The 25,929-nt window shown below is 50.4% G+C and overlaps 3 protein-coding genes and 1 long non-coding RNA gene across 4 annotated transcripts; all 4 read right to left on the minus strand.

The window, feature by feature from the left end:
• On the minus strand, positions 1 to 25,486 carry LOC108635848. The gene is made up of 3 exons (XR_001917969.1): positions 25,419 to 25,486; positions 13,192 to 13,295; positions 1 to 173 (listed from the first exon to the last, which is right to left on the minus strand). It is a non-coding gene; the product is annotated as an uncharacterized LOC108635848 (long non-coding RNA).
• HOXA4 (homeobox A4) lies at positions 1,624 to 3,932 on the minus strand. Its single transcript, XM_018047089.1, is given in 3 exon segments — positions 1,624 to 2,681; positions 3,235 to 3,571; positions 3,573 to 3,932. Coding segments are annotated over 3 exon segments (960 nt in total). The 5' UTR covers positions 3,849 to 3,932; the 3' UTR covers positions 1,624 to 2,334.
• Positions 14,147 to 17,123, minus strand: HOXA5 (homeobox A5). Its single transcript, XM_018047088.1, has 2 exons — positions 16,185 to 17,123; positions 14,147 to 15,176 (listed from the first exon to the last, which is right to left on the minus strand). Exons 1-2 carry the CDS (start codon positions 17,077 to 17,079, stop codon positions 14,926 to 14,928), a joined length of 1,146 nt encoding a protein of 381 aa, XP_017902577.1. The 5' UTR covers positions 17,080 to 17,123; the 3' UTR covers positions 14,147 to 14,925.
• HOXA6 (homeobox A6) lies at positions 18,601 to 23,232 on the minus strand. Its single transcript, XM_005679275.3, has 2 exons — positions 20,384 to 23,232; positions 18,601 to 19,042 (listed from the first exon to the last, which is right to left on the minus strand). The coding sequence occupies exons 1-2, from the start codon at positions 20,823 to 20,825 to the stop codon at positions 18,783 to 18,785; spliced, it is 702 nt and encodes a 233-aa protein (XP_005679332.1). The 5' UTR covers positions 20,826 to 23,232; the 3' UTR covers positions 18,601 to 18,782.

Genomic DNA, 25,929 nt, shown 5'->3' on the forward strand with positions numbered 1-25,929 from the left:
TGATGATAATCTGCCAATTGAGGTTTTGCAGCTCGACACACAATTTCCACCAAGAGTCTATGCATTTTTTGAGCAGACAGCCAAGATGCTGAGTCTTTGCCCGAGACCACATTATTTGCAAGAAGATCCCTGCTTCTCCACAGACTTTTCCCAGAGAATGCCTTTCAGAATTGCTGTTGAATTACAAAGAAGTATTTATTGTATGAGGTGATTAATGATTCCTGGGAAAATTGCTATTTTCAGCATGATTTAATTTCGTTTTACAAGTGCATGTAGTAGGGGGAGGGTTAATAAGTTTTAGCGGCAGTTGCAGGGCTTCCAGAGCTCCCTGGCACCCGTTCACTGTTCACACCTTATAAAATGCACTTTATGCCAGGTTTGGCCTGACTTGGGGAGGAATTTATTTGTTTGCTCCTGAATTTTCTTGGGGAGGAGGAGGCCCCTCAGAGACTGGTGTCCACTTTCCTCTAAGACCTGGTTTGTTCCCAGGTAGAAATCGGATCACCCTTGCCTGTGGCACACAGACCAGTTGAGGAGGAAGGTCTAACAGCACTGACCACTGGCTACGGGTAGTTAGCCTCTGATGGGGAAATGTGGTTAAAACTCCTTTGATACTGCAGAGGTGGGTGAGACCCCTTTCCCATCACTGCTAAAATTATTACATGAACTAAAAACCATACTCATTCAAGGTCAGGTGATAGTTCTAATATTCTGGGACTAGGGGCTGTTGGTGTTCTCAATCTTGTTGGAGAGTACTCCCTTCAGTGACAATCAAGTTAAATCCTCTTTACTAATTTGTAAATCAGTAAGCAGATACTAGGGCTATGAAGACTGAGAAGTGGGGTTTGATTTCAGCCTTTTGAATCTAGATCTCTAGGTTGCACAGTGCGATCTGGTGATATTTAAGGAAGATGTCCCTAGTTCAGAGTTTGGCTTTCTTCCAACACTTAATACTCCCAGATCTACCTTGCTTAAGGTGTCATTATGCTTAAGGTGTCATTATTCTTTCCTCCGAAGAAACTTTGGAGGGTGTACCAGCAAAATTCAGTTTATTTTTAAAGGTCTTGCTTGGAAAAAAAAGAAGAAACAAACAAACAAACAAAAATCCCAAGTTGCAGTTAGTGAAGAGAACCTTAAAAACAGCCAAGCAACAAAGAACAATCTCAACTCTTTGCACAAACTATTTTTTATCTCCAAGGAAACAGGCAGATTAAGTGTGAAGGTGCAATAAATACCAAAGGGACCACTTCTTTCCAAGTGTGCTCAGAGTTCAGCATGTAGAACAGCTGCAGAAACTCGTGGGCCCACAGCACTGCACGGTTTCACCTTTCATTGCAGAGAAGGACACGTTTCTATGCCTTACAGAGACTTGAAGCTTGAAAGCCTGGCCAAGTTTGGGAAGAAGAGGAGCCCTCTCAGAGCTCAAGAGCTTTCCTGCTCTTTGGAACTTTTCCCACAGTGGGTCAAACTTGACAAAAAAAGTTCACCTCAAGTTGAACAAATTATGTGAGCAGTCAGTCCGAGTGAATGCAACCCAAACCATCTACAAGATTTTTACACAAAAGGTCAACCATTTCAATTCAGAGAACTTTTCTTTAATTAAAAGTAGGAAACACACAAATATGTCTTAGAAATTTGTTTCTTAAACAGAGTTTATTCTTAGCACATGGCTTTCTACAGAGCCACACCACAATTTGTACAGCTGCACATGGTACTAAACGCACTCTCCCTTCCAAGATTGTGCCTCAGAATAAGACAATATCCCCATAGCAATATTTTAAATAAATGAAAGGGAAACTAATGTGTCACATCTACCATCAAGATCTATACATTTTTGAAAATTAAATAATCTTGTGAGGTCCATAGTGGCTACTCATTTATTCAGTTCAGTACAAGCTTTTATGAGCTGCCTTAACGAGGGAGGGGAAGGTAAGGAAAGTAGGAAAAGGGTCTGTTTTCTTCTGCTTGCAACAAATGTACATGTTCCCAGTCAACATGAGTTGTGTGACTGGCTTCAGCCATCTCAAAAGTATTTGATGCCAAGCGGTCCTTCTCAGGTACCCAAACCTGGCAGCCTTGTCCAGGCCAGCAGGTTGTTCCACCAGCCAGCATCCTGGTCATTGTCTTCTCTTCAGTGGCAAGCAGTTCACACACTTTCTTACCCGCAAAACATCTTCTTTTTATTATCCTTTTCTCCAAGTTGAGTTTTGTTTGGGGGTCTGTTGTAGTCCAGATGGGACTGGTGTAGTCCAGATGGGACGGGTGGATGGGAAAAGGGGCAGAAGAGAGGAGAAAATCAGGTGAGGGACAGAACTGGTCTAGAGCTCTGGAAGATTACATAGAGGGAGGAGTGAGTGCGGAGGCGCCCTGGTGGGGGTGAGGATGCAGATGCGGGCTCTGAGTTTGTGGTTTTCCTGGCGGGCCTGCTGAAGCCGAGCCGGAGTTGGAGGATCGCATCTTAGTGTTGGGCAGTTTATGATCTTTCTTCCACTTCATCCTTCGGTTCTGAAACCAGATCTTGACCTGGCGCTCAGACAAGCAGAGCGTGTGGGCGATCTCGATGCGGCGACGCCGGGTCAGGTAGCGGTTAAAGTGGAACTCTTTCTCCAGCTCCAAGACCTGCTGCCGGGTGTAGGCGGTTCGGGAGCGCTTGGGCTCCCCTCCATTATAACTGGGGTTGACTGAAAGCCCATAACCCCGAAGGAGAAAGCCAAGGAGGAGGGAGTGGAGGAGAGGGAAAAGAAGAAGAAAGAGAAGGTGGGGTGGGGAAGAGCAATTGGACATCATCATTATATAATAACCTGACACCAAGTTCACGCAAGATACATAAAACGGCAAAGAAAATGTTTCACAGGCTATTGACAACGGGAAACACCCGAGAGCCATAAAGAATAGTGCTGGGCATTGGGGCTGAAGAAAAGCTTCAAAGACACATGGCCTGAAGCCTCTGCCAGGGCAATTAAATTTATGGGGGCTATAATTACTGCCCTAACAGTTTGTCGTCTCGTAAATCTCCAGATAAAGGGACCCCAGGTACAAAAGGGTTCTCACACTGGAATCAGGCGGCTGGCTGGCCCTCACACACCCACATCCCACTGTAGCTTGGGCCAGTTGGGTGCTCCCCTCCCGAGGCCCTCTTCCCCTAGGGGCCTCTCCCCCTGACCCCCGCCCCGACCCTGGAACCCGGCTCGGCCCCAGCCCACCCTTCCGCGCCTCCCTAGCGGCGCCACGTACCGGCGCTGACATGGATCTTCTTCATCCAGGGGTACACCACGGGCTCCTTGCCCTTCAGGCCCGGCGGGCTCTTGTCCGCCAGGAGCAGCGGGCACGCGGGGGCGCTACCCCCTGACGGGACGCCCGGGGTGGCGGGAGCCGCCTCGCAGCGCCGCGGGGGCGCGGGGGCCGCCGCACGCTGCTGCGGGGGAGGCGGCGGCAGGACGTGGCTCGCGTGCAGGCCGTGCGCAGGAGCCTTGGCGTGCGCCGGGGGTTGCTCGGGCTGCGGCGGCTGCCCGGGGCTGGCGCCACCGCGGTAGCCATAGGGGTAGGCAGTGTCGGCCGCCCCATGCGCGGGGGTAGAGCGCGGCCGCGGGATAGGAGGACTCGCGGGCGGCCCGCGGCGCGTAGTAGGAGGCCGGGGGCTCGCGACTGCCGCCCGCGTGGGAGAGCTGGGGCTGCTGCGGCGGCGGCGGCAGGTGCTGGGCCGCGGGCGCTGGGGGCTGCTGATAGCCGGGGCCCCCGCCCGGGCCGCCGTCTCCGCCGCCGGGGCCGCTGTGCTGCGCGTACTCCTCGAAGGGAGGGAACTTGGGCTCGATGTAGTTGGAGTTTATCAAAAACGAGCTCATGGTCATTAATTTGTGAAGTGCAAAAATACTAATTTTTCTCGCGTTGTCGTTTTTCTGGGCTCGCCGAGGCCCCTCCCCCTCCTGCCTCGTTTCCCATCCCCCCTTCCTCCTCTCCCTTCCCCTCCCCCGCTGTCAAGCACCCACCCCTCCCCCTCCCTCCGCCGCAGACGCCACCGAAGTTCGCGCCGCTCCTCCCCCCCGCGCGCGCGCGCCCTCTGTCCCGGCCGGCGCGCGTCCCGGCCGGCGCGCATCCCGCCCCGTACCTCCACGTGACCCGCCCCCGCCAATGTGCGCGCCGCGCGCGCGGACCCGGATCAGGAAGCGCGCGGGCGGGTGATGGATGCTGTTGCCCCACTTCAGCCGAAGGGAGGGAGCTGGCGCTTTGGTCCTCCAACCCCGCCAACTTTGAGTCCCGCTGGCAATTCGGGGCCCACAGGCTTCTGGTTCTCTCGCAAGCCGGGACCGAGCCCTACGCCTGCCCTGGTCTAGGCCTCGGGGCAGCAATGCGACCGCGGCCCAGCGCTGACCTCGGGCCCCAGGCTTGGAGTCCTCCAGAGTTCGAGGCCGCCTAGGGGCGGGAATGGCGTGGGGACCGAGGCGAGGGGGCTGGTATTCCGTTTTTCATCCTGGCCCCGGAATAAAACGAATGGAGCCAACAGACCGGTTTTCTCACCAACTTATTCCTTCCCCACATCGTGCTCACCGCATCCGCGACCGTTGTACCTTGTTTGAGAAGTCAGGCAGGAGCCAAAAAGGGTGGGTGGGTAAGCAGCTGAGGGAAATCGGCCCCTAGATTTGAAACAAGACTACTCCAATACAACCGGATGAGCAGTTTTTTTTCCTTTTAGAAGCAGAATTGATTTGGTTATTTCCCTAAGAAAAACAAGAATTTCCTAATAGCGTCTCATTTGATGGAAGTGTCGATTCAGAATTAAATATGCTCGAATGTAGTAGGTGCGATTGTGAGAAAGTGGCCCAAGGGTGGGGATAGAAGCGACGATGCCTTCACAAAATCCACCATTGAGACCAACAATTTCCTACTTCAGAACAATCTCCAAGCAAAAACAAACTAAGGATATCACAGGCATTGTGTCGACGGGTCTTTTCCCGCTAAGAATTTTGTCTTCGGGTGTTGCTTTTCCAGGCTGTATCTGACTTTAAAGTTATATTTAAAGATAATCTATAATTTCTGAATTGCTGAAAATTAGCATATTAACGATGTCAGTAGCTCTGGAAAGGGGAGAGAGAGGGCTGTTGCCTGCCATTTGGTAATTGAAATTTGATGGGTAAACTAATTATGCCATTATTAACAAATAAATTACTTATTAATTCCACCTAATGTTGATCTTTGAAGTAAATACTGATGCCTTACTCGAAGTATGTACTTTCCCTTTCCTTTTCTGAGTAATAGACACACCTAGATCCTCTTTTAAGCCTAGATTAAAGCAGTGCAAAGTACCATAGTCACCATTCTAAAAATACTTTCATACTGGCATGCAAAGCAAGTATTTTTCAGCTGGTGCACCTTAGTTGATTTTTCGGAGCAATATAAACAGCCTTCTCACAACAGTCTAGAACGCAGACAAGGAAAAGTTACAGCCTAAGCCTGGAGACACTTCAAAAGGAATGTCAATTCTATCTTCATTTATATGGGTTACTCATATGAGTTACTAAATGCTGGAATATATCCATTTGATGGATAGTCTTTAATGCCTGGCCACATAAAGCCTATTATATGGGACTAATCTTTAAACTAATTTAGGAAAAGAGGTTAAAAAAGGGATCATGTTAGCTTTCTAGCTGCAGTCATCCTGAAGTGGTACAAAGAGGTTTTCTACATTTGAAGAGAGTTGTCCATCGACATGGGGTGTCCTAAAAATTTTTACAAATGAAACCTAAGCCACAGACAGAAATCAACACTGAGTGTAATCTTTAGACATCCTCTTTAGACTCAAGGGAAATATCTAGCCTGTGATAGAACTGCCTAAACCAATATCTCTGTACCGCAAGGAAAAATAATATATACACATGTATACTATATAACGAATAATATATACATACATAAAGTAATTAGCAAAACTGCTCACTGAGCTTCAGGGAAGGAAAAACCTGACAAGGAAATGTTGCCTCCCTCCTTGTGTCATCAGACTAGGGTTTAACCATGTCTGTTCAATATTATTTACAGACACTAAAACACAAAATTCATGTTGTTTAGCCTCAGAACCTTCTACCCAGTTTCTATTTAAAAGTATTAAGGAGGCTCAGGCACTGTTTTGTATATGGTTAACCTAAACGAGTTAACTGCGCCTGTGTTTTGTGTGGCTCTATTCCTTTAGGAAGATGGGCTTACACAGAATCCCCCCAAGGCCTGTAACTTGTCTTTGTGGTTCCTATCATAAACACAAACGGAGCCAGGACCACCAAGTGTTATCTCGCACACCGACATTTTGACATTTTACTGCAAGATTTATGGCTGTAATAAACAATCTCAGTACCTTTTTTGATCCTTCCACAATCTCTCTTTGCAAGCCATAGCATCATTCCACTGAATGAAATAATCTTTTGAAAAAACAAACAAACAAAAAAATCTCTTGCCTTCACACAAGATTCAAGACACCAACATAAAGCCAGGAAGAAACTAACTCAATTAATAAATAAACTGAAGTTCACCGGCAGAATCTTGCCCAAAAGAAGATGGGATGCCCTGAAATCAAGCAGAGTGGGAGCATACAAATCTTCGCACACCAACTGGCTCCAGTCCCAAGCACGGTGAAAGCGTTATCCTTTTCTTGGGAAACTGGTAAGCATATTTCCTCATTTCCATATACAGGGATAACATATATTCCTAATGAAAGCTTTCTTAAAATCCCATTAAGTGAAATAACTTTTCATCATGTCCTCAAGTCCCAAATGGAGAAGGAAAGCAAAGGGAGTCCGAGGGAGAGGGAGGGTGAGAGGGAGGCAGTGTTTTGCAGCTTAGTTTGAATTTGATTTGAATTATTTTGAATATATTTGGAACAGCCTTCCCTCTTGAATGCAACCCTGTCCCAAGTTTCAAAGTGACCGAACAGTGACATCGTGTGCATTTTGTTTCTTATTAATCTTACACATTGACAGTCTTTGTTAAATCACAAGGCGCGCCCTTCACCAGCCGACATTTTCATATTTGTTAGACGCGCTGACCTGAAGTTCACCTCGGCCTTGGACTTTGCGCTTCTAAAAGGTCTATACAGTGCCTTTTAGAGAGCAGGGTGCTTTGCCCAGGTTACTCCTTCTCAGGGAAAATCAAGGCGGGGGTGGGGGTGAGGGGGAAGCAAAGGAAATGTAAACGTTATGGAATGTATTGACTGTATTTGTCCTTTGTTCTCTAGAGCTAGAGTTCCTCAGACTGACTGTTCGCTATCTGAAGCACGTCTCTGGAGCGCTCAGGAAGAAAGACTGAATTTCAGAATGCCTGATGGTGGCATTTGAGGGCTTCCCCCCCCCCCCCCCACCTATACTCGATAGGATTTTAGAGAAGCAATACTTTATCAGCCATTTGATAATCAATTGTTTTGGGGGTAATTTCCTTAACAGTAGTTTATACTAATGAACACAACCCAGGCATAAGGCATATGCAACTCATATTTGGATTAGATATAAATTTTAACCAGGGTTGTGTCAGAGGCCTAAAGATTAAATCCTCCAAATTAAAAAAAGTAAGCACTCTAAAAGTGATAACTTCTAAAAAAAAAATAAAAGTGATAACTTCTGCAGGTACCTTTTCTTTGACTTGAAAAACTAGCTAAGAGGTGTCTGTAGTTTTTTGAAGCTGACATGTTCCTAAGGTGTGGCACGTTTTTAACCAATAACAAGATTTTCCAGAAGAGACACATAATTGTCTTTGTGAGGAATACAGGGGGTTTCTGCTTTCTTCATCTCACTGGCCCAGATGTGGTGAAGTGCTTACTGCTGTAACAGCAGTCACCACAGTTGTTCCCTTTCCTCTGTTCTCATCTGGCATAACCCCATTTGGCTTCAAGCTCTTGGCCAGAGTGAAAACTTTACACATTGCACAGTGGAAACAATCTGACTACTTCCAGGAAGGCAGTGTTTGGGAAATATTTGCTTTATACCACTGAAGGTACCTGGCACCAGCAAATCCAATCAAGCAGATTATAGTGGGATGATCTTAAATGTCCCTGCAAAGATCTATATTCTGAGTAGCTGAATTAGCTTATCTCCAAAGTTAAAAGAAAAACCTAGGGGAAAAAATTTCATCTTTCTCTTCTGTTTCCCTTCATAGATTACTTGAAGATCAATACATAGAAAAGGAAACCATGTCCCCCAGAAAATAGATGCTAATGGCACCAGCACTTAAGGTTAATATAGGTGCATGAAAAATAAAATATTGTTTAGCTTTCCAGCTGCAACGCACACACAAGGCATGGTTCCAGTTGGCTTCCCTCACACACTATTCCCTTTCTTTCCTATTCTCCTGCCCTCCCTCCTTAGCTTGCTTCCCCTCTCCTTAACTTTTATTCCAAATGTATTTTTAAGGAGTATTTTCTGGAGAACAGAAGTCTGTCACAGTGGTCTCATGAAGTAATCTGGCATTTGTGGTTTTCACCTTCCAAATGGCATATTATTTACAGTTTATTCACCCATAAATTGTAGCATTTCTCTTCCTTTCAATGTAGGGTTAACAATAAGCATAAAGAAAACGTTTGACAACAGGAATATTTTCCTGGTACCAATAAGCATTTTCTCATTGGTGGGGAGGTAGAGGGTTTCCACTTCCTTTCTCCCCTTCCCAGCTCTTAGCATTTAGTGAGTGGAAGTTTCAGAAAAAAAGCATTCTGTGCTTGAAAATGGCAAAGGATACATTTTGCAAGCAGTGCCTGTGTTTGCCCTTGTTTTCACACACTTTTTAGGGATCATTATAGGTACTAACAAGGAAAAAAAAATTAGCCCATCAACATCACAGTTTTCAAAGAGAGGAAGTTTCCTTCTCCATTCTTTTCCCTTTGAAGGTATGATGGAACATTGGCAACTTCCTACATAATTTTTTTTAAAGGTCCACTGAGTTTTCAGCTTTTTTATTTTGAGACAAACCCACAGATTCCTAGATTCTCCAGCATCTAAGTGTTGGTGTTTCAATAATCTATGCCTATTTACCTGCTGCTGTTCCCTTAGAATGGGAGTGATAATTCAAGATGAAATACAGCATGTATTACTCTTAAAAAGAGGAATTTTCTATCCTTTCCTTCGTAATTGAGGTCATTCAGCCACTAGGGTTCACCTGGAGTCCATACCGTGATACACGCGTCACTCCGAGCCATTTTATCTTTTGTGCTGATAGTCAAGATCGCAGCTCTAACATTGACATCAAACTCTGTCTGGGCAGATGACTAAGAGTGCTGCACAACGTAAACTTTTGACCCTCAACTTTTTGACCTGCAGTTACAACCACAAAGATACACAAATCTATGCCTCTTCTTTCAAGGGGAAGCACCCTCCACAACCGGAGGAGCCCAGGGATGCCCTGCTTCTGCCACTGCCTTTTGGAATAAGAGGGCAAATTGGATGTTTTTGTGTGTTTTTAACTGTATTTCCTGTTGAATCAGCCTCCTGCCTCCTTTTGTCATCACTTAAATAGGAATGAGATTATTTTAAAATCACTCATCATTACATTTACTAGGAAAATTTGGAGCAGAAGACTTTTTCGAGGGGACCCTCGCAAAAAGTGAAAGAAAAAAGAAGATGGGGAGAAAACAGGCAATGGAAGCTGGAGACTTTTCCTTTATTTAAAAATAAAGACGCAGCCCTAATTGTTGGGAGAGCTGGCCCAGGCAGGAGAGTTGACTGTGAACTTGTACTAAAGCGTGCTCTGCTGGCGATTCCTAGGGTGTGCAGATTTATCTTCTCTGCATTTACTTAACCCGGCAGTGAACTGCACGGGCGTCATTTGTTAGGCGATGACAGACTTCACCTCCAGCAAGGGCTGCTTCACAAAATCGCAATAATTACCCAATAACCTTCATAACAAATATTATTACTGAAAAGACTGGTTTGTGGGGAGGGGAACTAGTGGGGGAAAGGTAGCTTTCTTTGCAGGAAAAACACCAAATAAAACAGACCTAAGCAGACCTTCCAGTCCTGGGGTTTAGAATGGCTAGGACTGTGGCTCCCCTCTCCTATGTGGGTGGGAGCCTAGGCAGACCCCCTCAGCCCAGTCTGGAAGCCCCGTGTATAGTTTTGTCATTGTCTAGAAAAACGTTCTGCCTTAGAAGCCAAAGGCATGGCGCCCACAACGTTCTGCACTCTCCATGGTGGGCAAACCTCAGACAGACACCAGAGTGAAGGTGGGAGAGAGGCTTTGAAGGGCATCTTTTAAGATGAAAGAATTGTTTTCCTCTTTAATAGCCTATCTTTCAGGATGTAATTTGCTCTCCCTTCATTAATTGTTTGGATATAATACTCTTCACATCTCAACAACTGAACATGACTCCATTTCTAGTAAAAATTTCTGTGTTGTTCTCTCACAATGCCAACAATGAAGCAGGGGGAAAGAGCTGGGCAGGGGGGGGGAAGGAATCTTGGCATAATGTTGTGAAATTAGACCATGGAAACCCTAACAAACCCCTAAGTAAGTGTGACCAGAAGCTTCCTATTATATTTATAGTTCAGGAAATATTGTCTCTTCAGCCTGTAGAAACAAATGGGCCCCGGCACATTTCCTATGCCTTCTCCTTTTACAAGGCTAGGATCACAGACAGACACTGCAGCCATCGGCTGAGGCTAGATGTCTTCATAAAACCCTCAGTGTGGCAGAGATTTTTTTTTCCTAGGTAAGTTCCTCTGCAAAAACAACCCCAAAAGAATGCACAAGAAAAAAACAACTTTATCTACAAAACAAGCAGATAACCAGCCATCCTCTTTATGATGCTTCCTATGAAAATAGGAAGAAAAAAAATTCCTCCGATACCGCTCACATAGGTCTGACTGGATGCTCTATTTTTTTAAGTCGTTTAACCCCATGTGCGTTAGCCAGCTCTCTTAAACTCTAAAGTTTCATGATAATTACAATAGATAGAATTAAGCAAGCTGACAATATTTATAGCCCATATTTTTTCTTAATGCATGGGAAAGATTTCCCCATATTGTGTGATACTGGTCCAGAGCCTTTCTGACCATTCCCACACCCCAGGGTGGGATGTGATCACGAAGTGGTATGGACACTTCCTGCAGGCAAGTTACCTAAATGAACCTGTCAGGAGCACTATCCCTCTTTTTTTCTGCCACTAATTTTAGTTACCAAGAAATTACTCATGCAGGATCACCAAATAAGTAACTAAAGTAAAACCTTAACCCAGTGTTTTCCATTAAAGAACCCGAAACAGCAGCAGAACAAAGACTCCAGAATTCTCACAAACACATAATATAATAAAAGAGAACCCAAATAAAGTTAGTATTCTGGTTCTGACTAAGATACAGACCCATCGTCCTAAGTGCTGAACTATCAATGCTCACTTTAATAGGTTACACGAAAGGACTTCAGAGATTTGCCTTCCCACTGCTCAAAAGGAGTGGGACTTGTGGGAGGGTTTCAATTTTTCAAAAAACTTCTGAGGTTTTGCTTTCTGGACCTCTGAGTTTGGGGACATCTGTTGGACTTAGGTTGAGTGAAAGTGGCCTCTGCACAAGAAAATTTGTAGAAATTCCAAATTACACACTAAATGTTTCCACTTGAAGGACTTTACTTTACAGTCAGCACTTGCAGAAAACTTCCCTAAGGAGAAAAGCATTTGGAAACAGAAGATCCCAATTTCTGTTTCATTTCTGGACTGGGGGATTTGGCTTAGTTCTTCATCCAGGGTGGGGAAAATCTGCTAAATCCCTTGTGGGTACCCATTCAGAGAAAAAACCCAGGACAGGCCACAGGGTCCCCAGTCATGGCTTTGCCACTGAAGAATGTAGGGGGTTGGGTCCAGAAAGGGTGGCTGAAACCAAGCTGCAACTGTACCCAGGAAAAATTTATCTCACCCATTGGTGCAATATTGGGAACTGTTGGAAACCATAGATTATGTAAATTTCCTGGGATCAAACAGAAAGAGCAGCTAACAAAAGAAAGGCGGAAGTCTCCTACTGACAAACGACCAATTTCTCCCCTAAGCTACCCTTTATGATGTGTGAGGAAAAACAACCTAATGGCTCTGGGGGCTTTTAAGTTGGGCCTTGAAGACACTTCGATTTCCCCCCAAACTTCAGGGCACAGTTTGCAACAGAGAGTTTGCCTGTACATTGAGGGGGAATAAATTTCTCTAATCTCAAGTGTTATCTAGGGAGATGGCTAAGTTGCCTTTTGAGGGTCCTGTGCCTGGATGGTTTAATCCTGCAAAGGAGGAGAGGAAAAGGAAAGAAGAGAGGGCGAAAAAAGGGAAGGCAGAAGAAAAGAAAGCGCTGTAACTCCTTTCATTTAGACTGGGGATTCAAAGACTAAAGTTAAATCCGGCCATAAAGTTTATTGCTTTAGACTCACAGGCGGGTGAGAACAATCTCACCGAAATAAAAAGAACGTGCAGGCAAACAAGGTTCAGGGCCTCATCCCGAGTGTGTGTGTAGGGGGGAGGGGATACTGAGCCCTCCCCTCAGGTGGGGACCTGTGGTCCCCAGCGTCCCGCAGATGCCCGCGGCCTGGACTCGGCCTGGCAACCCTGGGGCCCAGCCTGGAGGTGTGTCCCGCCGGCCCCTGCCACCCTCCGGCTCTACGGAGCCGGCCTGCGACCCGGCCCCGAAGGCCGTCGCCTCGATTCAATGCTGCCAAATGACCCCGGCCCGCGAAGACGTATTGCCACAGCCCCGTAAGGAATCCCGCCAGAGTTCTCCTCGGCCCTACTCGGCCTTTTCTTTCAAACTCCCCAGCGCGCCCGGGCGCAGCGCGGCCTCGGCGCCCGCGGCCCGCGCCCCCCCGGGGCTCCCAGCCCCCACCCAGGGCTCAGCAGACCCCGCAGAGCCCGGCCCGCCAGTCCCGGGATGGAGGCGACCCTGCCCAGTCGCCGCATGCAGGCCCACTAACACACAAAAATCATCTTTTTGCACGCCGGCGAGAGCAGCGGAAGTCATTAACATCCGCGCTGGTGCAGCAATTAAAGTTAGGCCTGGGGATGCGGCGCGGCCACCGGCGCCTTGCACCGTGGTGCCTCCGAAGCTAGCTCCTGGCTCTCCTCATTTGAGCCGAGGGAAAGTCTGCTCTCCCCTTTGGAATTCTGAGGCAACCCCAGAGTTAACTGAACCAGAGAGAGAAAGAAAGATGGAGAAAGTTTTCAGAGTACAAATAAACTTGAAAGCGCTCAGGGGACGAGCTTACCTTAACTCGGAGGTAGCCATTTTTCAGAGAGTTTTGAGAACTTGTGGTTTGGACACTTCTGGGCCTAAAATTGACAATTTGAATGACCAGGCGGCACACGTAGCCTGCAAAAGAGTCAAATGGAGTCCAGCGTCAGTGAGATTATATGTTATGTGGTATATAATGTTGGATGTCAACTCCCCAAAACCATAAAACTTACTTTAATGGCCCCACGTGACGTTTTATAGCCAGTGAGCCGATCTGTCTGTGCTATGGATGATTTTACGATCTAATTCATAGACAAAACCCTATTCATTTGGCACCCAAATGTCATATAGCCGGAACTGGGGCTTATAAAGTTTACTGTTTTATAACTTTTAAAAGGAAAGACGACATCAGTGTAAGCAGTCGGTAAATGTGCAAATCTCTAGTTGCTGCTTTAGCTGCTCTGAGGCGTTTCCCACTCAAGCTAGGATGGGGTAAGTACCTTCCATTTGTAGCAAATTAATTGTAGCAAAAGAAGCCAACTGGGTTCAGGAGGGTGAGGAGTGGGAAAGGGTGCCTGGGTGGTTTAGGGGTAAAGGGTCTGGGGGCCATAGCTTGACTCAGCAGCCTTTTCAGCAAGTGGAGGCCTAGGATGGCCTTCAGAGAGAGGCAGCAACTGTGTGGGCCCCTGAGGGCCGCTAACAAAGCCCTGGGTTTTTTCTCCTTTTTCTTTTCGTACCCAGCCAGTTAACTTGGTTTCCTCAGAAATGGGCAGGTCAATCTCAGGCTTTGCAAGCACCTAAGGCTTTTCTACCTCCTGCCCTAACTCTCTGCTGGGTCAGAGTTAGGGAGGCCGCGGGTCAGGCTGCTGATTTGAGGTCCCCTTGCACAAGAAGGCTGCTCAGGTAGCCACAGACTCACTGCCTCCCCACATCAAACAGACAGTAGAGCAGAAAGAGCCGCTTGCTATTTGGCACAAACCAGACCAAGAGAACTTACAATAGAAAGTTTATTTTTTGTTTCCAGTCAGTATTTTTTCCTTAAAAACAAATACCAAAAAAAAAAAAAATAGCTGATCACAGTTTGCTTAAACAGCCAGACTTGGACAATATTTGTAACTTTGTTCACAAAAACATACATCACTGAAGCTGCGCTTATAAGAGCCACTTCCAGAGTTCGTGCAAAGGGTCCTACAAAGGCACGCAGGGACACACCGCTCAGAGTCACAGTTTTCGTCACAGAGTCACTAGTCACTACACGTCGAACAAGTTAAGTTGTGTCTCATCAAGTCACCTCTACAACAGCATTAATTACACAAGGAATATAGGTAGTTTGAATAAAAATATCTTTAACAGCTTGGAGCTATTGAGACAGGGACACTTCCACTCACATGCACAGTTAAACAACTGGAGTGCAACACACAACATTGGCACTAAACGAGGTCGAAGGGGGACTTTTTGTGTGTTTTTTCTCTTTTCTTTTTTGTTATAGTTACTTCAAGTAACACAGCTTGCTTCATATAAATAAGTTAAAACATCTATTTTTTTTTTCAAGACAAAGCCATTCAGGACAAAGAGATGAACAGAAAGCATATCTACTTATACAGGCGCTATAATGGCAATAAACAGGCTCATGATTAAAAGATGAATTAGAGCAACGAGAACAGGGCTTCTTCACAGAAGGAACACAAGGGAATTTCAGAAAGTCACCTTAGTACTGACACTACGCGGGATCCGCTAATACTGCTCAGTACTTTAAACGCTCAAATACTCAGGGGCGGAAGGCCCCTCCCGCCGCCGCCATGCTCATGCTTTTCAGCTTATTATCTTTTTTCCACTTCATTCTCCGGTTTTGGAACCAGATTTTAATTTGTCTCTCCGAGAGGCAAAGAGCATGTGCTATTTCAATCCTTCTTCGGCGGGTCAGGTAGCGGTTGAAGTGGAACTCCTTCTCCAGCTCCAGGGTCTGGTAGCGCGTGTAGGCCGTTCGGGCCCTTTTGCCTTCCGGGCCGCCTATGTTGTCTGCAACAGAAAAGTCAGCGGTTTAGCCACCCACTCAGCCTCTGGCTACCAAAAAGTCCGCCAGCTGGAACTGCCAGGGTCCTGGACAGGGAACGGGAAAAAAGCTCAACAAGTCCTCCCTCCTCGCCCGCCCACCCACCCCTCCCGAATTTCCTTCCCTCTTCCTTCCTAGAGAGAAAACAATACGGTTTGGACTCTGGGAACAATCGGCCTATCCGAGGTTGAAGCCGCTCCCCGGAGGATCGCCCGGCTTTCCCCCGTCCCTCTCTTGCCCTTTGGACCTGCCTCTGGCGTCCCGAGGCAGGGCACAGCCCTCTCAGGCTGCCCGACACTCAGACACCCACCAAAGCAAGGCCCTTTTCTGTGCGCCCAAGTGGCCTCCAGGTCACCCTCAAAGTTCCAGCCCCGCGAGGCGCCTCCTGTTCCAGCCTGCACGCTTGGGGCGCCTGCTTTCTTTTTTTTTTTTTTTTTTTCCCCTTCTTCCCTTTCCTTTCCTGCTCTTCCTGCTGCGCCCAAACTTCAGAATCTCGCCAGCTCTCGCCTCGATGATCCCCCCCCCCAACCAAGCCCCTTTTCGGGGACTCTAATTAGTAACGCTGTTTCCCCAGCGTAGCCCTCCTCATAAATTATCCTCCCTGACAAGCCCGATTCACGGCCCCTACTACCATCCTCTACCCCTCTGCTCCCTGTTCGACTGGCCTGACCCGTCAGTGCGTTCCGAGGCGCTGGGGTTCGATATGTTTGTTTTTCATTTTGCCCCTCTTTCAACGTCTAAACTTGCCTGGCCAACGTCCCCCTTCCCCCCCCCCCCCATTCATGAGCGCCCAGCGCTGCAAAGAGAAGGAGGAAGAAGGAAGGCAGGGGAAGGAGAACGGCGGGGAGAGGCTCCACCGGGCTGGGAGAGGGGAAACCAGGAGAGAGACCGGGAGAGAGAGGGCGGTAAAGGAGATGGGAGGGGGACCGAGAGTCGCACCCCCGCGGCTGGATTTAGGAAAAGGCTGGCTTTACCATGACTTATGTGCAGCTTGCGCATCCAGGGGTAGATCTGGGGTTGGGCGGGCGGCGCCGGGCTCGGCTCGCTCTGCGCGCTCGCCTGCTCGCTGCTGGCGGGGGCGTCCTCCTCGGTTCCGGACGCCGTGCCAACCCCCTCTCTGCTGCTGATGTGGGTGCTGCCGGCGTTGGCCGAGGCGCCGCTGGAGTTGCCCAGGGAGTTTTTCCCGCCGTGGTGGCTGTCGCTGCCGGGCGAAGGGGCCACGGCGGAGCAGGGTAGCGGGTCGGGCGGAGGCGAGTGCGTGGACGTGGCCGGCTGGCTGTACCTGGGCTCGGCGGGCGCCGCGCTGGCGCCGGCCGCGTAGCTGCGGGCGCGCTCCCCGGAGCCAAAGTGGCCGGAGCCCGAGCGGCCGACGCTGAGATCCATGCCATTGTAGCCGTAGCCGTACCTGCCGGAGTGCATGCTCGCCGAGTCCCTGAATTGCTCGCTCACGGAACTATGATCTCCATAATTATGCAACTGGTAGTCCGGGCCATTTGGATAGCGACCGCAAAATGAGTTTACAAAATAAGAGCTCATTTGTTTTTTGATATGTGTGCTTGATTTGTGGCTCGCGGTCGTTTGTGCGTCTATAGCACCCTTGCACAATTTATGATGAATTATGGAAATGACTGGGACATGTACTTGGTTCCCTCCTACGTAGGCACCCAAATATGGGGTACGACTTCGAATCACGTGCTTTTGTTGTCCAGTCGTAAATCCTGCCTGATGACCTCTAGAGGTAAACTCGTGCACTAATGGGGGAGTTGGGTGGAGGCGAGAGGGGTGGCGCGCGCGCCCTAGGCGCGTGCCCGCCGCCCGCCGCCGTCGTTCAGTCGGACTCGAGCGCCACCCGCTGGAGGCAGAGCGCATCGCTCCGCTTCCGACCCGGGGCTGCGAGGGCCGGGGTCGAATTGAGGTTACAGCCCATTATGGCAAAATTATTGCATTTCCCTCGCAGTTCCATTAGGATGTACCAATTGTGAGGCCGTCAGCTGCCGATCGCGTGCCCGGCGAGGATGCAGAGGACTGGGGGAAGATGGTGACTTGAATTTTATTTACAACAACTTTATTTCCCCGCTGTGTAGCCCCTCTTGTTTTTGTGGCGAGATAGGGGTCTGTTCTGCCCGTCGTGCCGACAGCTCTGAAATTTGAAAATACAGATATCACCTTCGGGGAAGCGGGGGGTGGCCATTTAGCCAATTGGAGAAATAAATCCTACCCGCAGCAGCAGTTACAATTATGGCTCTGTTTTTTCGAGCGCGTGAGGGGCAGTGTCCCTGCCGCTCTTAAATGACAGGCGTCTATTAAAGATAGCTTTTGTGTAGTGTTTCTCCGAGGCGAGGTCAAATTCCATACACTTTTATAACCAGAGTCGATTTTTCTTGCGTGTAAATATGGTTCTCCTGTCATTAGTTTGCTACTTGATTTGCTTTGAGTATCCAGCTTGGAGAATCTTCACCACCCAGTCCCTTTCCTCCAGCCAAGCCGGCCCCAAGTCGGAGGGTTCTCCGTGAACCCAGAGAGTGGGCCCAGGCTCCTCACAGCCACAGAAGCTGTTTGGGGCTGGGGATACGTGGGCCGAATTGTTAGGGTCCTGCTTAGACCTCCAGAAGTAAAATGAGGGCACTAATGAAAGCATTTTGTGGCAGTGCCTAGTACCTCCGTGGTTATCTTTCTGGGCTCTGAAAGACGAAAGTAAATCACAAATATAGCATAAAGGCGAGGCGGGGGATTCTCCCCGCTGGAGGCCAAGCATCTCAGGCGCCCCTGGCACGTTTGAAAACCAGGACTCTCGCTGCTCCCATGGCTCTGGGCTGTCTCCTTAGGTCCTGAAAGCTGTTGTGGTGGCAGCGCCGGCGCTTTCGGAGGCGGGGAGCCGGAATCCGGAGCTCAGAGCCTTCGGGGAGCCCAGTCGCTTCCAGGGCTGTGAAGTTCCACCCGTGCCCAGGTTGGCTCGGCTGGGCTGAGGCTGTTTCTTTTCCACGGAAGGTTGCGCGCGGGGCTGAGAGACAAGGCTCTCTCGGTCCCCCTTTGTTCCTCGCGCGTCTTCCTGTCTGGGGACGGCCTGGAAGGCCACGGCAGAGCTGGGGCCCCAGACTTTAGGCCCCTCTTCCCAGTGGTCGGGGTTGATTTGGTGATCAAGATCTCTCGGACTTGGCGAGGAACTGAGGCGGAAACGCCCAGACACCAAAACGGGCTCGGTCCCCGGGTTCTTTCCTCTCCAGCAACCCCGCGACCTGAGCTCAGGGGCGTGCAGAGGCGCTAATACAAGAGCCGGGGACGGATTCAGGGCGGGCCCGGAGATCCGGATCCGCCTTGGGCAGCCTGGGAGATCGGGACTGTGTGTGCAGTGCGCCTCGCTCTACCGCTGAGATTGGCTGTGTGGGTTTTTTTTTTTTTTTTTTTTCCTTGTAAGAAATAAATGCTGAGGCGTTTGCAAAGCGCCGGGCTCCCCTGAAGCTTCGAAAGCCCCCCGGATGAGAGCAGGCGGGAAGAAAAGTTGGGGAGCAGGCGAAGGCAAGGGGGCAAAGCCAAGGGAGGTTGCGGCGCAGGCCTGGTCCCTGCCCAGGCGTCTATTCGCCTGCCTTTGCCTCAGCGTCCTCCCCGCTGGGTTGTGTGGAATTGATGAGTTTATTTTCCTTTTTCCACTTCATGCGGCGGTTCTGGAACCAGATCTTGATCTGGCGCTCGGTGAGGCAGAGCGCGTTGGCTATTTCGATGCGGCGGCGCCGCGTCAGGTAGCGGTTGAAGTGGAACTCCTTCTCCAGCTCCAGCGTCTGGTAGCGCGTGTAGGTCTGGCGGCCTCGGCGCCCGTGACTCCCATACACAGCACCTGCGGGCAGAAATGGCCGGACGCCAGTAAGCCAGGATCCAGGCAGCCTGACCAGTCAGCCCTGAGCCCCGCGCCCTGGCCTCTGGGGCTGGAAACCACCTGCCTCTCCCACTATGTCTGGGGCCAAAAGCGGACCGGATGGGAGAAGATTATTTCATACCAAGCGAGATACTTTCCACCTAAAACGACTTAGGGTGGGAAATGATTGTTTTTGCAAAATCTGCTCAGTAAAAATTTTACAAGAAAAAAGAATAGAACAGCATTCTTAAATCTGGGCACCTAAGTCTGTTTTGTGGGGGTAAAGTGTGTGTCTGGAACTGATGGGTATGGAAGCCTGTGAGTAGGGTACACACTCCGAATTCACACACTGACCTCTGTGGAGTTATTACTGTGGTCAACACTTCAGGACACAATATACTTTTTGGAAATTTTTAAATGGTCAGCCCTCTTAGATCTTTGCAAATGCCTTCCCATTGTTTGGCCCTTCTGAGAAAAGCAGAGCTCTTGAAAACACAAATGAATTTTAAAGCAAAAGACTGTAAGTTTTAAAATCCGCAGTAGGCTCCGTCCTTCTCCAAGAATTCCCTGTGGAGTTTTTGGGAATCAGGGGCAAAGAGATGGAGATATGGGCCATCTGGGGCTTCTAAAATGTAGGGCTATCTATTCTGATGCCAAAAAGACCCATGGGTTGGGGACTCCCCCTAAGTTGAGTGTGTGAGACTCAGGGCCTCAGAAGGAGGCAGAAGTTGGCTGTGAGTGAGCAGTTGAGTGGAGGGGGGAGGAGGGAAGGGAGGAGACAGCTAAAAAATCCTGATGCTGGGGATGTGGCCCTCCAAGGCTTTGGGGAGACACTGCAAGGGTCCAAACGAGGGCCTCTTTCTAGATGGGTTTCTGAAGGGCAGAAAGGTGAGGAGACAGTGAGGGAAAGAGGCATTCTCAGAACGGGTGCAGAAGGCCATCACAACTACGGGGACTGAACTGGGTATTACAGGGTGCGGGGTGGGCAGGCACACTCTCCCATCCAGCCTTGCTCTCTTCAGATTGCCCCCACTGGGTCTCACATAGCATGGAGTGACCCCCCCCCCACGCTCCCCTAAGGTGTCACCTTACATGGGCACTGGGGCCCTGCCTTCACTCTTTCACAGCTTGATTGTCCCACTGGGAATGGGTTGGGTTTTTTATTAAAAAAAAAAAAACTCTTTTTTAAAAACCAAAGAAACTTTGTTCATTCTTTCCTCCTTTCTTTCTATGTCCTCTTTCTACTGTCTCCTCTTTCCTTCTTTCCCTGCCTTCTTCCCCCTCTCCCTCCACTCTTTGAGGGGCTGCAGGGAAACACCTTACCCGCGCAGGAGTTCATCCGCTGCATCCAGGGGTAAACAGGGCTCGTGTACTTCCGGTCGGTGCCTTCGTCATGGAGGGCTTTGCCCGGCACGCTGCTGCTGTCGGGTTTGTACTGCTGCTCGGGAGAAAAGTGCAGGTAGTCCCCGGGGCCCCTCTGTTTGCCACTGCCCGAGGGCGAGGCGCCACTGAGGTCCTTATCAGAATAGAAACATGAGGCCCCGTACTCGTAGGATGCCCGGTTGCAGGCCAGGACCGAGTTGGACTGTTGGTAGAAACAAGGTGAGGTGTACGTCTTGTCCGGGAGGCTCGACGTCCCGTACGAGGCCGGGAAGGGCCTCAGCGCGTCATAGCCGGCCGGATAGAGGGGCAGCTGGCCCAAGAAGGAGTCCTGGCCGCTGGGCAGGCTCCCGGGGAAAGTGGGATTCACAAAATAGGAACTCATTTGCGCGCCCCTCTGCAGGACTGTGATTTGTTGTGTATTAGTACATCTGGCTATAACTATTAGTAGTCATCGAACTGGTTTGTTTCTGGATGGCCGAACGCCAAAAGCGACAGCAGCAAATCGCACCAGCTGACGCGGCGGCGGCCAATGGGAGCGAGCGCCGGAGCCCGCTCCCCGGGGACCGCGGCGACCGAGGCAGCAAAGTTACAAACAGCCCCCAGTCCGCCCGCCCGCCGCCCGCCCGCCCGGCAGATTAATGGGCGCGCACGACCAACCCGCCGGGCTCTCTCCCCCAACGCCGGCGGCGGGCACAGCCCGGGCAGGGCTGTGCGGATCGGCCCGTGGTAGGGGCACCGGTGTCCTGGCCGCCGAAAAGGCCCAAACAGGCCCGCTCTTTCCTCCTTCCCTTTTGCCTTGTTGGATTTTGCTGGTTTTTCTCTCCAAACAGGAAACCTGACAGCCCCGCGCCGGGAGGGGCGGTGACAAGGATGGCTGTACCCCGGCGGGCCTGCCGTACCGGCAGGGCCCTGAGTTTGCCCCTCCCCCTGCACTCTTCTCCCCGTGGGTGCGGGTTACTGAGATGGAGAAGGGATTTGAGAAACCAGGCCTTCGCCCCAGTTCTCTCCTACGCCTTAGGAATCGGTGCATCATCTCCTTCTTTCTTTCCTCACTCCCACCAAGGGCCTAGGCCTCGCCACCAAAGGGAAAGGCTCACCTCGAGCCAGCCAGGACTAGGATCAGGCTAGTCTCTTCCCCTGCCGGCCCCCTACTCCCACGTACAACAACATGTCTTCTTTGAGTCTCGAGAGGCCTCCTTACAATGGCCAGCGACTGCCTGGCCTCAAAGTGCGTGCACACACAGGCACACACACACACACACACACACACACACACACACACACGCTGTGAGCCCCGCTCTGGCTGCCTCTGAACCCAGGAACGCAGAGGCTGGAAACCACTGGTTTCAACAAGAAAGGAATCTACAGAGGAACAGCTGTGAGACTGAGTTCCAAAGCCAGCCCTAGGACCTGCTCCCCTCTTGTGCTCCGCGCAGGGTGGCAGAGATGAGACAGATCCAGATGTGGAATCTCTGCCCTCATTTCAGAGTTGCTAGTGACCCAGGGTGCCTGGCTCAACCCAGCAGAGAGGGCAGCTCTGCTGGCCCAAGGCGGTGGCAGTAACGAATGTGATTGGTTTCTGGGTCACCTGTCCAAAGGGCACTGTCCTGGGATATCCCCTTTTCCTGCCTTTTCTGGGACTTTGGGGGAACCTGCCACCCACTGTGGCTCCAGAACCAGAAACAGTTGTCTCCCCAGCTCCAGAAATTATCTGAATTGCGTTTACCACAGTCGCAGGCCTGGCTTTCCCCAGACAGGACATGAAAAGCCTGTCCTGGGCTGTGCTCTCTTGCCTGAGAGCTGTGCCTTCAAGATAGTTGACTTTTACAGCGCATAGATCAATCTCATTTTGTAAAATGTGGTATCATTCCAGTGGCATTTTTACAACTGTATTTGTTAGGCTTGTAAAACCCTTGAATTAGCTTTAAAGTCTTCAATTCTGTGGAGCTTGAAGAAAGACTTATTTATATGATTTGGCTGAATTTCCGGAGGGTGTTTATAAGATCTGTAAAACTGGTGAATACAGGCTGATGGGGTTCAGAACTTGGGGGAGGGGGGTTGACAAGGGCCCCCTAGGAATCTGGCAACGACTTCCTTAATCTCTTCCTTGCTTTTCAATTTTTTCCTCTCACTTCCCCCAAGGAAAAAATTTTGAGAAAAGACTGGGCTCTGATTGGCCTCCCCAGAGACTATGGTGCATCCTTGAAATCAGCTGCTGCCCACTGAATGGGGGCTGCACCCAGAAGCCTTCTGCCTGTGCCCCAATCAATTGAACCTGGGAAAGTTTCTCTTTTGAATATACAAATAAGGGCCTAGTAAGAGAGGATATAATTTTAACTTGCCCTCAAATTTCTTTAGCAAAAGGAACTGATAGATGAAAATTAAAACTTGAGAGTCGAAATTTTTAAAGGGATTTTTAAAAAGCTGTGTTAGAAGAAAATGTTTGAGTTCTTTAAACAACGCCATCAGATGACAGTGATTTCAAGCAAGTTATTAAGATGAAAATAATCATTTGGAGATGTTGATAAATGTTTATATTTATCATTTCTGGTTTATTCCTCTAGGTTCCACATAGTGTTGGGGCTGGGGGCAATTGACTACTATTATTAGTATCTGTTACGGTTTGACCTGGATTCTCGATCTAATCATTGTCTCAATCAACAAAATATTTGATCTGTCAGCTAACAGCAAAAACAGAGTATTTCTAGCTTCTATAGGCACTAAGATGGAAAAAATATATTACACTGAAATCTCTAGCTGTTAGCCAAGGCTGGTACATATCATGTTGGCAGCTGCTCAATTTATTTCTCCAACCAGCATTAGCTGCATATATATATATATATATATATATAGAGAGAGAGAGAGAGAGAGAGAGAGAGAGCGCGAGAGAGAGAGAGCGCTACTTTTAGGCAAGAATAGAAGCCCCAGACGCTGGAGGGAGCCTCTCCTGGGAAGGTGAGAATGGCCACCAGGGCTCTTTTCTCGGTCAAAGCCACACAAAAAACCCACCTACCTTTCAGCTGCTCTTCAAGGCGGACGGGATGGGGAGCAGAGCCTCACACTTCGCCCTTTCCCTGGGCTGCCCACTGAGCTCCTCGACCTCCGCGGGTGTGGAGGGAGGCCTGCTGTCGTGCGGCGGGATCCTTCGGGGCCCCCGCGTCCACTGGACTCGCTGGCCCAGGCCAGAGCCCATAGCACACAGGTGCGGCCTCTGCCTGTCACAGGCCCTCCCGTGGAGCCAAAGTCCGCCTTCCTTGCCATAGCCAGTCAGGCCTGCAGGCCCCAGGACTACGAGTGATAGCTCCAATTTCTAAATCCCAAAGCGGGCGCGCGTTTCCCGAAACCAGCGTGCACCCCCGGGGCGCCTTGGAACGCGCAGTTTGGAGAAGCAGCCATGACGTGCCAGGCGGCCTGTGCGACCAGTCTCCATGGTTGCTGGGTGGGAGCAGGACCCGAGTCTAGTCAGGCGTCCAGTTCCCGTCAAGGGCGGTCAAGGCGGGGGAGGTTCCCGGCCTGTCAGGCCCTGGGAGGCCGCCCTTGAGGTCCTCCCTCGCCCCCCTCTCCTAGGGTTGCTTGGAAATCTCTGAGGGGCCCGCGCAGCAGTCGCGCCAGGCTGCACGACGCGGGGCTGCTATTGGCGTCGGTTCCGGAGACGGCCACAGCGTGGCAGCAGCGAGCGCCCGGCGCGGTCGCAATAAATTATCTGCCCGCGGCAGCCGCAGTCAGGCAGCCCACGACCCCGCGATGCAAATACGCCGCTTTATCCGCCCCAGCGCATCCCGCCCCACCCCCAACGCGAGTGGTAGTCCCCAACGTCCACAGCCCCTTCTCAAGTATCGAATGCATACCAAGGCATCATCTTAAGGTGGGGAAAACAATAACCACCAAAATAAAACAAATAACAAAAAGAACTCGGGCCCAGAACCGCAGGGTCATTTCGCTGTCCCAGGAAGCTACCGGGACAAATCTGGCCAAGGTTCACCTAAGCCAAGTCAGCTTTGCGCCACGGCGCTCGTTCAAGCCCACGCCCGCTGCACCCTCCGCGCCTCCTCGCAGGCGGCTGCACAGTCCTCTCCCAGCTCTCTCGGGAGATGCGGAGCGCTGTCGCCAGTCAACCCGCTGCGCCGAGGTGGTTGGGGGGGGGGGTGTCCCCCTATCGCCCAGATTCGATTTGTGTCCTTCCTTCAACCTTAGCTGCGGCCCCTGCCACTCACAATAACCCTACTACATCCTCTGCACCGAAACTTCCCGCCAAGCAACACCCAACAATTAACCCCATCCTCTCCTTCAACACAGAATTCCACCCACGAACCTGTTCCCTCTCCCCGCACGCTCCAGACATCCCTCTCATCGGAAAACCACGCGAAGTGAAGCAGGCACTCAGCAGAAGACTCTGGCTGAATTAGTAAGTTTTTGGTTTTCTGCTTATTCTACCTTTACTCTCTAGAAACCACTTCCCAAGGAATAGAAGGTACTGTGATAAAAACGCCTGTCGATGAATTCACTTTGCCCTCCTCTCTTACCATCTTCCCACCTCGGGAACTGTCTCCAGTTATTGGGGGGATTCAATCCTGCCAATTGGGTCATGAATGAAAAAAAATCCAAACCCGGGAGGCTGGCGGGGAACGCAGGGTGCAGGGTCATTTCCTTTTGGGGGCTCTGCGAGGTCGCTGGGGAAGGGGAGAGAGAAGCCCTCAGCTGCTGCTGCCCCGTGCCAGGGAGCTATGGCATGGAAGGAAGGAGGGCACCGACTGCCAAGGTGAGCACGCGCGGGAAAGGAGAGGGAGGGTGTGTGTGTGTGTGTGTGTGTGTGTGTGTGTGTGTGTGAGATGGGGGTGTGTGTGTGAAAGGGTGAGTGGGTGGGAGAGGGTTAGGTCTGCCCCCTTTCAGCGCCGCCCTGGGGTGCCCTCTCCCAATGCCGCCGGCGCCCGCTGCCTTCTCACCACCTTTGCTCCTATCTCCCCACGTGTCTCACCTTCAGATGGCGGTTCCCAGAAGCTCCAGTCCCTCTGACAGCTGTCGCTTGGGCAGCCTGGGGAGACGAATTGTCCTTCGTGGTGCTAGAGGACGCAGGAAATTAGCCAGGTTGCGAGTTGCAAAGCGGCCGCCGCGGCGCCGGGGACTGGGCACACCCCACCTCCAGCGGGAGCGGCCGGGCCGGGCCGGGCCGGAGCCTCGTCTCGCTCGCCATCGCTGGACAAAGCACAGCTGAGCCTGGCTGGAAGGCTGAGCTCCGAAGCAGGCAGGACGGAGCGGAGCAAAAGAATGCGGCTCTATTCTCGCAAGGGAAATTATAAAAAAGTTCATGTTCACGGTTCCCATCCACATGACCGACAGCGGCCAATGGAAGGGCCGAACAACTCATAAAGTTGTATTGCAAAGTTGTAAATTTTCATAAACAACAACGGATTTATGACCCTTTCCCCATCACTAAGAGGAGGCAGCTCCTACACCGGCGCCATCTTACCACTGAGGCGGCCCCGACT

The sequence above is a fragment of the Capra hircus genome, chromosome 4, assembly GCF_001704415.2.
Source record: "Capra hircus breed San Clemente chromosome 4, ASM170441v1, whole genome shotgun sequence".
Classification (NCBI taxonomy): Eukaryota; Metazoa; Chordata; class Mammalia; order Artiodactyla; family Bovidae; genus Capra; species Capra hircus.

Bases quoted from the DNA above. Each gene is read 5' to 3' on its own strand.
- HOXA5 (XM_018047088.1), bottom strand. From the start codon at position 17,079: ATGCGCTCTGCCTCCAGCGGGTGGCGCTCGAGTCCGACTGAACGACGG. The intron at 15,177-16,184 runs GTAAAGCCAGCC...TTTCTGTTGCAG, and splicing joins CAAGCTGCACATAAGTCATG to ACAACATAGGCGGCCCGGAA.
- HOXA6 (XM_005679275.3), bottom strand. From the start codon at position 20,825: ATGAGTTCCTATTTTGTGAATCCCACTTTCCCCGGGAGCCTGCCCAGC. The intron at 19,043-20,383 runs GTAAGGTGTTTC...TTCTGCCCGCAG, and splicing joins GCGGATGAACTCCTGCGCGG to GTGCTGTGTATGGGAGTCAC.